Source organism: Hypanus sabinus, chromosome 20, assembly GCF_030144855.1.
Source record: "Hypanus sabinus isolate sHypSab1 chromosome 20, sHypSab1.hap1, whole genome shotgun sequence".
Lineage (NCBI taxonomy): Eukaryota > Metazoa > Chordata > Chondrichthyes > Myliobatiformes > Dasyatidae > Hypanus > Hypanus sabinus.
In genome coordinates this window covers 8,466,377-8,482,228 of record NC_082725.1, presented here as the reverse complement: position 1 = coordinate 8,482,228, position 15,852 = coordinate 8,466,377, and the positions used below count along the sequence as shown (strand labels likewise).

The following is a 15,852-nucleotide window of genomic DNA, read 5'->3' as shown; positions in this document are numbered from 1 at the left end:
AATCCCCTCCCAACTTCTCACTTCATCCCCCATTCCCCATCCAGTCACCGTCACCCCCATTTAGCTTCACATACAAGTTACTACTCTTACTGTTCCCCCCAACCGTCTTATTCTGGCATTTACCCCCTTACTTTCCAGTCCTGATGAAGGGACTTGGCCCAAAATGTCAGCTGTATGTTCCTCTCCATAGACAGTCCTTGACCTGCTGAGTTCCCCCAGCTTTTTGTGTGTGTTGGTCTTTCAAGTGTTCCATCGAGACTGGAGTGATTAGGACAGCAGGCAGTAGATCAGTTATGTTTTTTGTTTTATTAATGCAGATCATAAGTTCCAGTATCTTGGACATGCGAGGTACATGAAATGCAACAATATTTTCCATGAAAGAAGAATTCATTCCTTTAACTAACTTTGCCCTCGTTGCTATATACATTTCATGCGGCAGACTTCTATGTATCTACTGCCCGTTTATTACTTGTGACATCCACATCTCATGCATTTTATCTAACTGGTGTCCCGCCTCAGTGGGCAGGACCCAGCTCAGAGTCCAAGGCATTCATGTTCTGATGTACACTCAGTGGCCACTTTATTAGGTACACCTGCTCGTTAATGCAATTATCTAATCAGTCAATCACATAGCAGCAACTCAATGCATAAAACCAAGCAGACATGGTCAAGAGGTTCAGTTGTTGTTCAGACCAAACAGCAGAGTGGGGAAAATTGTGATCAAAGTGATTTTGACCATGGAATGATTGTTGGAGCCAGATGGGGTGGTTTGAGTATCTAGGAAACTGCTGATCTCCTGGGATTCTAATGAACAGCAGTCTCTAGAGTTTATAGAGAATGGTGCAAAAAACAAATTAAAAATTCAGCAAGCGGCATTTCCGTGGGCAAAAACATCTTGTTAATGAGAGAGGTCAGAGGAGAATGGCCAGAATGGTTCAAGCTGACAGGAAGGCAACAATAACTCATACAACCATGTGTTATCAGAGCAGACTGCTGAAGAGCATGTCTGAATGCACAACATGCTGAACTTTGAAGTGGGTGGGCTAATGGAACAGAAGAACATGAACGTACACTCGGTGGTCAGTGTATTAGGTGCAGGAAGTATTTAATAAAGTGGCCATTGAATGTATGACAACAAAATGGTAATAGTAGTGAAGGAGATGATAGTGCCACCATTCTCCCTGCACTTGCAAGCAACACCCTAAATATCCCAAACCCATAAAACAGTGTAAGAGAATATACACGATAAAGGGAGATCATAACTAAATTCTGGGATGTTTTGCAGAATAAGTATTACATTCAAATGAACACCTATCTTGCTTATGTGCAGAATTAACTGCTATGTGTCCTGTTCTATCTCTGCCACTGCTTATAATCAACCACACATTGAACCTTTTCTATACAGCTTGTGTTCCACTCCAGACTCGGCTCTGAGTTGGCTGTTTGTCAGTCTTTATGTATAGTTTTTCATAAATTCTATTGTATTTCATTATTATCCTGTAAATGCCTGCAAGAAAATGAATCTCAAAATAGTATATGGTGATGTACATACATTGAAATTAAATTCTTACTCAGATTTAACACTGCATTATAAATCTGAATATGTCAGCAAAGACTCTTGCAAATTTCTCCAGGTGTACAATGGAGGGCATTCTGATTTGTCTCACATGGAGGCTCCAATGTGCAAGATCGCAAAGGCCGTAGAGGGTTAGACTTTGACATTTCGTAGACTTCTATCATCGGCAGTTGTTAGTGAAGAGAGCCATTGAAGCATTAGACAAGATTGGGTGCTGTGCACGCCTCTTAAGGACACATACCTTATTGGGCAGCAGCTGATTCACAGCATTCAAGGCACGGCGGAGTGCTGTTATAATTGAACTGCTGTACACAATCGTCATGCAAATGCAGTAAATAGAATTTCACAGTTTGGTAACTGAATTCTTGACACTTTACTGTATTACCTCAATACAGGGATTCGGTCAGTTTTCTCCTTGAGTAAACACAGATGTAAAACTACAGTAGTTTTTAAACAGTGCATCATTGAGGTATGGTAGTACTGACTCCAGTCTCGAAGAACAGTATTTCCTCATTTATATTCCTGCCTGAGAATTGTGAATTAACATGGAGAAGCAGTCTTCAGATATGACATCAAATATAGGTATGTGTATACTTTGATGGTCATGGGGAAAAGCAGACAACATCCTTTTTGCAGCTTCGTAGTTGCTGTTGATTTAAGACAAAATGCAATGGTCCTAATTCTCACCCAGACAATCACTTGAAATAAACCTGACCATTGGTGAGCCTTTCAGCTGCTGTTGTGGTTGCACTGAGGAAGACTGAGTTTGTGCATCCCAGCCCAGTTTGTTTGGTGAGGCACCAGATGAACGTACTGTATTGCAGTGAGATGTTTTCTAGCAGCTACTCCTTTGGCTCATGTGAAATAGTGACAGCTCGTGGAGTCAATATAACAATACGAAGTGCACTTCAATTCTCCATAAGACCTGAAGGAAACAGGACATAAAGAAAGACTGTACAACAATGGAGTCCATCCAAACAAAACCTCAGTTGGGCAGTGAAATACTAAGTTGGTATCCATAGTCAAATAGCAAATATAATTAGGAAGGGTAGAAAGAAAACCCATAAGTAAATGAACTGTGAGTTAGTAATTGTCCTCCCGCCTCCCATCAGGTAGAAAATCCTGAAAGCATATACCATCAGGTCACGGTCAGCTTCTACCACATTGTTAAAAGCCCTGAAATAGTGCCCCAGTACAATAAGATGGACTCTTGACCTCAGAATCTACCTCAATGTTTTAGGAATAGCGTCTTCCCCTCTGCCAACAGATAGCTGAATGGTCTAAGAACAGTACTCTATATTTTGCTCTGTTTTGCAATACTTATATATTTTTAATATATTTCTTGTTGTAACCTATAGTTTTTTTATGCATTGCACTGTACTGCTGCCACTAAACGATAAATCTCATGACATACAGTATGTCAGTGATAAGAAACCTGATTCTGATTCTCGTAACACAACACAAAATGCTGGTGGAACACAGCAGGCCAGGCAGCATCTATCGGAGAAGGACTGTTAGTCCTGACGAAGGGTCTTGGACCGACCCGTCGACAGCGCTTCTCCCTATAGATGCTGCCTGGCCTGCTGTGTTCCACCAGCATTTTGTGTGTTGCTTGAATTTCCAGCATCTGCAGATTTCCTCGTGTTTGTTCTGATTCTCGTGATGGGCTTGCACTTTATTCTTTACCTGCACTGCATGTTCTCTGTAGCTGCTACATTTTGCCCTGCAGTTGTTTTATCCTTTTTCTACCTCATTGCACTAAATGATGATTTGATCTGTATGAACAGTATGCAAAACAAACTTTTCACTGTATCTCAGTACACGTGACAATAATAAACCAATATCAATACCAGTGGTTTATAGAGAAAACTTGAATAATCTTGTTCTTATGGCCTTACATCAGAAAAATAGTGAAATAATATATAAATCATTTTTATTTGCAATATTTTATCTTCTTTTGCACACTGGTTGCTTGTCAGTCCTTGTTTATGTACAGTTCTCATCAATTTGATTGTATTTACTTAATTTCCTGTAAATGCCTGCAAGAAAACAAATCTCAATATATGCTGACATACAGTGTAAACAGGGACACGCCTGTCCCAGCACGTGAAGTCAACTCTGGCAGACTGGGAGGATGAGATCTACCAGTTGCCAAGAGGGTGGTACTGTAACACTTCATGGAGAGTGAAGGGCTTGACAAGGCACAGAAGACATCATCTGCAACCTGTGAAGATCCCAGTTTGTGATGCTTCTGAGGTTGAGAGAGTGGAACTGCCCCTGTGCAATGGCTTTTCCACTTTAAAAACTCCTGTGCTGGTTTTCCTGTCATCGCAGACGATATAAACACTTTGATAATAAATTTACTTTGACTTTGATTTATATGCCGCAGCCTTGCAGACCTTCAGCTGGGGTTATAGCGTGCTAATGTTAGTGTCCTAACTGATGACGGGTTTTTCTAAAGGAGGGGAAAGTACAATACAGGGATTGTATTAAAAGAAATCTCTAGGTTAAAAATACCAAGCACACACGTCCACTTTAGAGCTCATTTAAAAACTTAACTCACACTCCCATCAGGGCATTCATCACTGTGATCATCAGCATGAGACCATCAGGAGAACTTACCCAGGAAGGTAGCTATTGCAGGTTTGGTAACCAAAATCTTTGCCATCACATTCTTCATGTCCCCTCTGCAAATATCCATCTCCACAGTAGGCTTGCTTACAATCTGCAACAGTGTATTAACAGAGTTATTGAATAATACTTGAATGATTATTGAATAATATGACATATTGAAATAACTGGAAGAGTCAGCACCACGTCCCCTAAAACTTTGGCCAACTTTGACGCACAGTGGAGAATGTTCTAACTGGTTGCATCATGGCCAGGTATGGAAACAGCAATGCCCAGGAATGGAAAAGTCTTACAGAAAGAGGTAGATAAAGCGCAGTACATCACAGGAAAAACGCTCTATATCATTGATCATATTTATTAGGAATACTACTACAAGAAGACGGCATTAATCATCAAGGCCCCTCACCATCCCAGCCATGCTCTCTTCCTTCTACTACCATCGGGCAGAAGGTACAGAAACTGTTGGTATTACCCTGCAACCATCAGGCTCCTGAACCAGCACGGTTAACTTCATTCACAAAACTGAACTGATCACTGAACACCACCTATGGATTCACTTTCAAGGACTCGACAACTCATGTTATAAATAATATTTATTTATTTGCACAATATGTAACTAGGAAGGTTGACGAGGGTAAAGCAGTGGATGTTGTCTATATGGACTTCAGTAAGGCCTTTGACAAGGTTCCACATGGAAGGTTAGTTAGGAAGGTTCAATCGTTAGGTATTAATACTGAAGTAGTAAAATGGATTCAACAGTGGCTGGATGGGAGATGCCAGACAGTAGTAGTGGATAGCTGTTTGTCAAGTAGGAGGCCGGTGACAAGTGGTGTGCCTCAGGGATCTGTACTGAGTCCAATGTTTTGATCTGGATGAGGGGGTGGTAAATTGGATTAGTAAGTATGCAGATAATACTAAGATGGGTGGCATTGTGGATAGTGAAGTAGGTTTTCAAAGCTTGCAGAGAGATTTAGGCCAGTTAGAAGAGTGGGCTGAAAGATGGCAGATGGAGTTTAATGCTGGTAAGTGTGAGGTGCTACATTTTGGTAGGACTAAATAAAATAGGACATACATGGTAAATGGTAGGGCATTGAGGAATGCAGAAGAACAGAGTGATCTAGGAATAATGGTGCAAAGTTCCCTGAAGGTGGAATCTCATGTGGATAGGGTGGCGAAGAAAGCTTTTGGTATATTGGCCTTTATAAACCAGAGCATTGAGTAAAGGAGTTGGGATGTAATGTTAAAATTGTACAAGGCATTGGTGAGGCCAAATTTGGAGTATTGTGTACAGTTCTGGTCACCAAATTATAGGAAAGATGTCAACAAAATAGAGGACAGTACAGAGGAGATTTACTAGAATGTTACCTGGGTTTCAGCACCTAAGTTACAGAGAAAGGTTGAACAAGTTAGGTCTTTATTCTTTGGAGCATATAAGGTTGAGGGGGGACTTGATAGAGGTATTTAAAATTATGAGGGGAATAGATAGAGTTGACGTTGATACGTTTTTTCCATTGAGTAGGGGAGATTCAAACAAGAGGACATGAGTTGAGAGTTAAGGGGCAAAAGTTTAGGGGTAACACTAGGGGGGAACTATGTGGTAGTGGTAGCTATGTGGAATGAGCTTGCAGTAGAAGTGGTTGAGGCAGGTTCGATATTGTCATTTAAAAAAAAAAAATTGGACAGGTATATGGACAGGAAAGGAATGGAGGGTTATGGGCTGAGTGCAGGTCAGTGGGACTAGGTGAGAGTAAGCGTTTGGCACGGACTAGAAGGGCCAAGATGGCCTGCTTCCATGCTGTAATTGTTATGTGGTTATATGACTTTTTCAAATTGGTTGTCAGTCTCTATTTGTAATGCTTCATAAATTCTGTTGTATTTCTTTTTCTGTAAATACTGTACCTGCAAAAAAAATTGAATCTCAAGGTAACATATCATATTTTGATAATAAATTTATTTTGATTCTAAATTTGGCCAAACAACTGGACTCTAAAACCTATACTCGTTCCTCACTCATACTTTGTTTATTGTGGACACAGTGAACAGCCTGGCTCCTGTCACCAAACTGTTCTGCAGTTTGTAGGTTATTGGTCACATGGGTTCTTGAAGGTTGTTACAGGCGGGGTGGTAGTAGGGATAAGCTCCCACTAGCTATAAAATGCTCCTAACAGTGTGCGTCTGAAATAGCCTCCTGACAACAAAGCTCAGCTCCTGCCCTTCACGTATGGCTTCGCTATAAAGCCTGGTGGAATCATTCCTACTGACAGGAGAAGGGGCAAAGGCAGGTTACTGGCAGCTTGAAACCAGTTGCTTTGGGCAGATAGGACTCATCAGCCCTGGCTGGCAGCTCAGCTAGGACTAGGACAACTCTAATCTCAAGCCTCCACTGTCTTGCGGCTATACCCTCTCATGGGATGGCTTGGGGAGTAATCCCCTGAGGGAATATCCCGGAGTTGGTGTCCCTTCGTTGAGCTCAATGCTGACTGGCAACTCCTCTGATGCCGTTGGTGCCAAACTGGTCAGGTCAGGTTCTGGCATTCCTCGGGTTTATCAGAAGCTTGGAGAGGGGAGCCTGCTACAGGGGCAACAGCTTGCTCTCCATATTTACTGCCCCGGCTTGTGTATTTAGGCAGCTGGGATGCAACATCCGTGGTCCACCCTGACCAAAGGAGGACTCGGCAGAGTAAAACTGGGTGGCGCAGGCACGTTGAGCCAGAAAGGCTTGTAACTGTGCTGTCCCTCTAAATAATAAAAAAAAGCAGAACTCTGATTTGATAGAGTTTACACGATGTACTATCCTGTGTGGGTGAGTTCTGAATATGTATTACAGTCAGAATCAGGTTCAATATTACTGGCAAACATCACGAAATTTGATGTTTTACAACAGTACAGCAGTACAGTGCAATATATAATAATTAAACAAACTTTAAATTACAATATATATATTTCTTATTGTAATTTAAAGTTTGTTTAATTATATATTTATATAATATAATTTATATAATTTAATTTATATATAAATTAAATTAACTAACTCGTGAGAGTATAAACAAATAGTGAGTTGGTATTCATGGGTTCGATATCTATTCTGATGGTGAAGGTGATAAAGCTGTTTCTGAAACATTGAGTGTGTGTTTTCAGGCTCCAGTACTTCCTCCTTGATGGTAGCAATGAGCAGAGGGCATATCCTAGGTGGTGGGGGTCCCTAACGATGGACGCTGCCTTCTTGAGGCACTGCCTTTTGAATGTGTCCTCGATGCTGGAGAGGCTATTGCCCATGATGGAGCTGTCTGAGTTTACAACTTCCTGCAGCTTTTCCTGATCCTGTGCAGTGGCCCTTCCATACCAAACGGTGATGTAACCAGTTAGAATGCTTTTCATGGGTACATCTGTAGAAATTTGCAGAAGTTTTTGGTGAGATCCCAAGACCCAATGAACTATATAGCTGCTGTTGTGCCTTCCTTGCAATTGCATCAATATGTTGGACCCAGGATAGATCTTCTGAGATGTTGACACACAATGACTTGAAACTGCCCACCCTTTCCACTACTGATCCCTTGATGAGGACTGATGTGCATTCCCTTGTTTTACCCTTCTTGAAATGCACAATTAACTCCTTGGTCTTACTGACTTTGAGTGCAAGGTTGTTGCTGTGACACCACTCAACCTCATCTACCTCATCAGCACATTCTGAAATTCTGTCAACAATTGTGTTATCAGCAAATTTATAGATGGTGTTTGCGCTGTGCCTGGCCACATAGTCGTCGGTGTAGAGAGAGTAGACCAGTGGGCTAAGTACACACACTTGAGGTGCGCCAGTGTTGATTGTCAGCGAGATGGAGATGTTATTTTCAATCCACATTGACTGTCGTCTCCGTGTGATGAAGTCACGGAACCAGTTGCAGAGGGAGGTAGTGGCCCAGGTTTTGGAGCTCGTTGATTAGAACTAAAGGTATGATTGTGTTGAACACTGAGTTATAATCAATACAAAGCAGCCTTACATAGGTATTACTGGTGTCCAGGTGATTCAATGTTGAAAGGAAAGCCAGTGAGATTGCATCTGTGAAACACCTACTGGGGTGATCGGCAAATTGCAGGTCTAGGTCCTTGCTCAGGAAGGAGCGGATTCTAGCTATGACCAATCTCTCAAAGCACTTCATAGCAGACGTGAATGCAACTGGATGATAGTTATTGAGGCAGCTCACCCTGCTCTTCTTGGGCACTGGTATGAATGTTGCCCTTTTGAAGTAGGAGGGAATCTTTAACTGCACCAGTGAGAGATTGAAGATGTCCTTGAGCTCTCCTACTGGCTGACTGGCACAGATATTCAATGCCCTACCATGTACACCACCGGGGCCTGACCATTAGCAAGGGTTCACACTCCTGAAAGATGTTCTGACATCAGCCTCCAAGACAGCGATTACAGGGTCACCAGATGCTGCGGGGATTCACACGATTGTAGCTTTAGTCCCCTTTTCAAAGTGACCATATAAAGCATTGTGCTGTTCTGGGACTGAAACATCACTGCCATTCATAATGTTAGTTTCTGCTTTGTAGGAAGTAATGGTCTGCAAACCCTGACAGAGCTAACGTGCATTCGGTTCCGTCTCGAATTGGAATTGGAATTGTTTACTTGCCCTTAAAATAGTCTTCCATCGGTCATAGTTGGATTTCTTGTATAGTTCTGGAACACAGGTCTTGATTGCCACAGATCTAGCTCTCAGACGACACCAAATCTCCTGGTTTATCCACAGCCTTTGGGTTGGATATGCCCAGTATGTTTTCAAAGGCACACACTCATCCACAGTTCTTGCTGAAGTCAGTGACAACAGTGGCATATGCGTAAGGATTTGAAGATGAGCCCCTGAATATTGTCCAGTCAGCCAAACCAAAGCAGTCCTGTAAGCACTCCTCCACCTCCTTTGACCTCTGGTGCAGTGGACTTTAGTCTCTGGCTAAGCACTGGAGTAGTAGCCCTGCCAGGTGATCGGCCTTTCCGAAGTGCGGGTGTGGGAAGACACGCTAAGTGTTCCTGAGGGTGGTATAACAATGGTCATGTGTGTTGGCTCCTCTGATGCCACAGGTGATATGTTGGTGGTAACTGTACAGAGACTTTTTCAAGCTGGCCTGGTTGAAATCCCCTGATAGGGAAGGCATCAGAGTGTGCTGTTGTTTTGTGCTGATTATGGTGCTCGGCTCCCCTGGAGCCTGTCTGACGATGGCGTTATTTGCACCTCGAATTGTTTTAGATTTTCCTGCTGTTATTTCCAAAATAACCAATTACTAATAGTGCTCAAGTTATGGAAATAGATCCGTGAGAATTAAAACACCGACTTTTTTTAGAAAGTAAATGGTAACGTAATGGTTAGTGTAATGCTTTACTGTACCAGCAATCTGGGTTAATTTCCGCTGCAATCTGTAAGGAGTTTTTACGTTAAATAAAATAAAATCACTTACTTATACAGCTATCGGTCACAATCTTGTTACCGTCATCACATTCTTCACCATTTTCTACTTGAACTATTGCATCTCCACAGAATCCTGCAGGATTTTGAGGCATTAGCTGGACGGGAGAGATCTACGTGAAAGGAGAAAGTACGGATTAGGGTTGCTATGTTCAGTAATTTTCTGTGGTGGTTTGGTTGGCTCCAGGATCACGGAGTGGGGTCAGCATTACAACTGACAGAACTTACCTGACAAAGTCACAGCAAATAGCAAACCTAAGCAATGAAGGCGGCACAAGAACAGACAAGTTCTGGCTGCTTCATTACTGGAAGGATGTGAAAGTTTTAGAGAGGGTGCAGAGGAGATTTACCAGGATGCTGTCTGCATTAGAGAGCATGTCTTATGTGGAGAGGTTGAACAAGATCAGGACTTTCTGATTGGAGAGAAGGGAAATGAGAGGTGAAATGATCAAGGTGTACAACGTGATAAGAGGAACAGACAGTGCAGATGTCCAGAGACTTTTTCTCAGGGTGGAAATGGTTAATATGAGGAGGCATACTTTTAAGGTAATTAAGGTAAAAATGAGTCTATTGGTTCCTACAGCCTACTGACACACTTTCAAAGACTCTTCACCTCGTGTTCTTGATATTCATTGCTTATTTATTTATTAATATTATTTCTTAGTTTTTGTATTTGCACAGTTTGGATCTTTTGCACACTAGTTGAATGATAAGTTGGAGTCATCTTTCATTGATTCTATTATGGTTACTATTCTACATCCGCAAAAAATGAATCTCAGAGTTGTATATGGTGACAGATGTGCTTTGATTAAAAATTTACTTTGAACATTGAAAGTATGGGGATGATGTCAGAGGTAAGTTCTTTACACAGAAAATGGTGGATGTGTGGAAAGCCCCGCCAGGCTGGTGGTAGGGGCAGATATATTATGGGCATTTAAGAAACTCTTAGATGAGCACATGGATGGTAGAAAAATGGAACATTATGCAGGAGGAAATGGTTAAATTGACCTTAGAGTAGATTAAAAGGTTGACACATCGTGGCCAAATAGCTAGTATACAGTATGATGTATTGTTCTATGTTCAACAAATGACCAAATTAATAAGTATTTTAATCAGCCTAAAGTTGGAAATGAGGTAGGGAGATACCTGGTTGAGGAATGGATGACTAAAGAGCTAGCTGATGTCGAGACAATGGGAGTGGTAGATTTAAGTAATTCTTTGCCCTGGGATGGGGGTTGGAGAATATCGCAGCCAAGAAAGCTCCACTTCAGAAGGTCAAGCAAATTTGTCAGTTTTATAGACAACCTCCTATCCAGAAGTATCAGGCCTTTACATGATAAATGAACTGCTTGAGACTGCAAGAAACTGCAGCGAATTGTTGACACAGCTCAGTCAACACCAAAGCCAGCTTCCCCTCCATGGACTTGGTCTACACTACCCAATCTCTTGGAAAAACAGCCAATGTAATCAAAGACCTCCACCCCCCACCCTCATTTCCATCGGGCAGATGACAAAACAGCCCGATATTTGGTTTTTGTGGTGGATATTTGGTAGAGACTTTAACTGTTGCAGTTCACTGTTATGTTGTACTGTCACAGCATTAGTGCAACATGTGTGAAAAGCATGATTGCAACAAGCAGAACGTTAATATTTTTGTTTTTTATTGTTAATTTTCATCCAAAACTTTCATCAAAAACATAAAACTTGAACTAGACCACACTTATTTATATTTATTGTGTTTTGGTTGTGTTTTTTAAATTTATTGTGTTTTTTATGCTGCATTGGATCCAGAGAGACAATTATTTTGTTCTTTTACACTTGTACTGAAGAGTGACAATAAACGCGCTTGAATCTTCAAGTAAGAATGGGGAGGAGAAATGCTTTCTAATTACATTGTTAAGTGCACTGCCTTTTTGGTTGTTCGGCCAAAGAACAATTGAGGTAAAATCCCACCACCTGAATGGGCAGCCATCCCCGCGTGTCTTTGAAGTACAGCGCTCTTTGATCTTTCCGGACGGCCATCACGTTTTCAGTGTCCAGCTTCTTCAGCTCTTCTTCACTATCAACAACAAATATCTAAAAGGAAAAGAATGAAATCCTGCTCACTTCACTTTCATAATTTCTATGTTTCGATATTTAAGTAGTTCTGGATGGATGCAGTCTGACTGGAAAAAAAATAGCAAAAGGGAACTTTATAAAAAATCAAGTTTTGCAGGTGAGGCTACTCTCAGGTTTGAAGAGCAGCATCTCAGTTCTGTCTTGATAACCTCCAGCCTGACATTGATTTCTCTAACTTCCAATAATTTTTTTCTCCTCCCCTCCTTGATTTTTTGCATTTCCCTTTTGACTCCCCTCTTACACCTCTTTTCTCCTCACCTGCCCATCACCTCCCCCTGGTGTCCCTCCTCCTTCCCTTTCCTCCATGATCTACTCTACATTCCTATCAGATTCCTTGTTCTTCAAACTTAAAAGTTCAAAGATCAAAAGGAAATTTATTACCCAGGAACGTATATGTCACCATATACTACCCTGGGATTCACTTTTTCTGCCAGAATTTATAATAGAACTAAGAAATATAACAGTATGAATGAAACTACACACAAAGACTGACCAACGTGCAAAAGAAGACAAGCTTTGCAAATTCAAATATAATAATAAATAAATACATACATACTGTGAACATGAGCTGCAGTGTCCTTGAAAGGGAGTCCATAGGTTGCATTCAGTGATCAGTTTAGTGTTGAAGTGAATGAAGTTATCCACACTGGTTCAGGAGCCTGATTGGTTGAAAAGTATAAACTGTTCCTGAAGCTGGTGTTATGGGATCTAGGGCTCCTGCACTTCCTTCCCGATGGCAGCAAATAGAAGAGATCATGGCCTGAATGGTGAGGATCCTTGATGATGGATGCTGCTTTCTTGTGACAGTGGTCTTTGTAGATGTGGTGACAGCTTTGCCTGTGGGACTGGGCTGTATCCACCATTTTGTATTGTTTTATTCTGTTCTTGGGCATTGGTATTTTCATAACAGGCCGTGATTCAATCAGTCATGAAATTCTCCACTGTGCTTCGATGGAAGTTTGTCAAAGTTTTAAATGACATGCAGAATCTGCTCAAACTTCTAATAACAGAGGCGTTCTGTGCCTTGTTTAAAGGGCACTTCCCAGGACAGATCCTCTGATACGAAATATAAATGCCCAGGAATTCCACGGATACCCTTCAAGCTTCTCACGCCAAGGCAGCACGGCAGCAGAGCACTTTACAGTACAGATGACCGGGTTCAGTCCCTGCCGCTGCCTGTGAGGAATTTGTACGTTCTCCCTGTGACCACGTGGGTTTCCTCCCACAGTCCAAAGACATTCCAGTTTAAGGGTTAGCTGGTCATTGTAAATTGTCCTGTGAGTAGGCTAATCAGGGGATTGCTGGGCAGTGTGTGATGCACCATCAATAACTCACTCTGAGACGTAAAGGTGAGATATCGGCTTTTATTGACTGGAAGAAGGAACAAGCAGTGAGTGACCACCATACTACATCCTGGAGACTGAGAGGCCGGGCCCAGGCCTTGATCGCCTTTATACAGGGGTCTGTGGGAGGAGCCACAGGAGCAGTCAGCGGGGGCGTGTCCAGACAGGTATATGTAGTTCACCACAGTGTGACTCACAGGGCCGGAAGGGCCTGTTCTGCATTGCATCTCAGTAAGTTAAGTAAACAAATCCCCCTTTCCTCCCACCTACCTTTCCTTCCCCCCCCCCCCACCCCCATCACCTGGCTTCAGCTATCTCCTGCCAGCTGTACTCTGTCCGCTTCCACCACTTTCCTTTCCAGTCCAGATGAAGGATCTCGGCCTGAAACATCAACTGTTTATTCCCGTCCATAGAAGCTGCCTGACCTGCTGAGTTCCTCCAGCATTTTGTGTGTTGCTCTGGATTTCCAGCATCTGCAGAATCTCTTGTGTTTAGAGAGGCTGTAATTTGATATATCAGCATACAGGAGAAAGATTGAAAATCTGGTTGAACAGTGCCACAACAACAACCTTTCACTCAACATCAGCAAAACCAAAGAGCAGATTATTGATTATAGGAGGACGATACCAGTGGTCCATGTGCCATTGCTCATTAGAGAGTCAGAGGTGGAGAGGGTCAGGGGCTTTGAATTTCATGGCGCTATTATATCAGAGGATCTGGCCTGGGACTAGCACATAAATGCCATCACAAACAAGGCATGACGGCACCTCTACTTTCTAGACATTTGTGTATATTCAGTATGTCATTTAAAACTTGACCACTTTCTATGGATGCATAGTGGAGAGCATCCTAATTAGTTGCATCATGGCCTGGTATGGAAAGACCAATGCCCAATAACAGAAAAAGGTCTACAGAAAGGTGGATACAGCCCAGTCCACCACAGGCAAATCCCTCCCTACAATTGAGCACACTTACATGACTTTTTCCTATAAGTCACCCTTGGGCAAGGTGTAGCATCTGCTTAGCCCACCCGATCAAAGTCTCATAAAGCCATGGAAACAGGTGTTGGATGGTCATATGAGCAGCTGGGTCTTATCACAAGTCCTGGTTATGGCACCACTGACACCAGGCAGATAATCTTCGAAGAGTACTGACAATGACTTGGGTCACCCGTCTTGTAAAGACACTGCCCAGAAGGTGGCAATGGCAAACGACTTCTGTAGAATAATTTGCCAAGGAACAATTGTGGTCATCGAAAGACCATGATCAACCACGTCACGTGACACGGTACATATGAACAAAATACTACAAGAAAGCAGCATCCGATCATCAAAGACCCCCACCATTAAGGCTACACACTATTATTGATACCACCATCAGGCAGGGAATACAGAAACATTACATCACATACCACCAGGTTCAGGAACAGTTATTACCCTTCAACCATTAGGCTCCTGAACTGATGTGGACAACTTGAATTATCACAACTCTGAACAGATTGCACAACTTAGACTCATTTTCAAAGACGCTTTATAACTCGTGTTCTCAGCATGATCTTTATTTAATTGCACAATTCTTCTTTTGCACATTGGTTGCTTGTCAGTCTTTTTTTATGTGCCACTTTTCATAAGTTTGATTATATTTATTTTCTAGTAAATGCCTACAAGAAAATAAGTCTTAAGTGAGAAAATGGTAACATATATGTAGTTTAATAATAAACTTTACTTTGACTTTGAATTAATGTATTGATGATGTACTACAATACTTATGCATCGGAATGATTTTTGATTGTAAATTCAGTTCAGCTTGATGCTTTTTTTTTAAAAAAGCCTTCCTGGGCATGTTATGAATAAATTCAATTACTCTCCCATCTTTATCTTCTGTAATGCATTTATCAGACAGGCATACCTTAATAAGGCATATGTAAGAAAACAAAAACATATATGGAAAATTAAATATGTGTCAGACAAAATCTTAGTTGAAGGTTTGGAACAAGCTGCACTGTCAAATATTGATGCAAAATAAAATTAGAATTTCTGCTTTGAAAATATACTTACTGCTGGGACTTGTGGAGGACTAAACAAAGACGAGAATTCATTATATCTTGAGGTGCCTACAATTTGAGGGAGATTGCAGGAACATCTACCTGCTGGCCCTGGAAATCCTCTTTCACCCTTTGGTCCAACCATTACGCGGCCTTCAAATGAAAAAAAAACAATTTATCTATGGAAGGAAAACTGAAGGGAGGGAAGATAAGAAGACTGAATTGACAAAAAGGCAGACAGAGGGAAATCTATAAAGAATTGCAAAACTTAACTACCTGTATTTTTAAAATTTCCAATTAAATCTAAAGAACTGAACTTCCATATTGGGCATAGATATTTTTCAGTGTTTGAGAAGCTGTTTAGTAGTAATCTCTACTCAGACAAATACAACATAAACGCAGTAGTCATCTGCTGCTGTAGTCCATCCACTTCCAGTTCAATGAGTTGTGCATTCAGAGATGCTCTTCTGCCCACCATTGTTATAACATGTGGTTATTTGAATTAGTGTCACCTTCCTATCAGCTTGAATCAGTCTGACCATTCTCATCCGATCTCTCTCATTAACACACTGTTTTCACCCACAGAACTGCCACTCACTGGCTGTATTTTGATTTATGCACCGTTTTCTGTAAACTCTAGAGACTGCAGTATGTGAAATCCAAGGAGATCAGCAGTTT

The 15,852-nt window shown here is 41.6% G+C and overlaps 1 protein-coding gene across 1 annotated transcript in view; it reads right to left on the bottom strand.

Moving 5' to 3' along the window:
- Positions 1-2,368: 2,368 nt before the first annotated feature.
- Positions 2,369-15,852, bottom strand: part of colq (collagen-like tail subunit (single strand of homotrimer) of asymmetric acetylcholinesterase) — a 92,379-nt gene continuing 78,895 nt past the window's right edge. The window contains exons 13-17 of the mRNA XM_059945032.1: positions 15,188-15,327; positions 11,626-11,745; positions 9,662-9,782; positions 4,199-4,301; positions 2,369-2,501 (exon numbers count right to left, since the gene is read on the bottom strand). Of these exons, the coding sequence (XP_059801015.1) occupies positions 2,432-2,501; positions 4,199-4,301; positions 9,662-9,782; positions 11,626-11,745; positions 15,188-15,327 (554 nt within the window). The 3' untranslated portion in view covers positions 2,369-2,431. The remainder of the gene's footprint in view (positions 2,502-4,198; positions 4,302-9,661; positions 9,783-11,625; positions 11,746-15,187; positions 15,328-15,852) is intronic.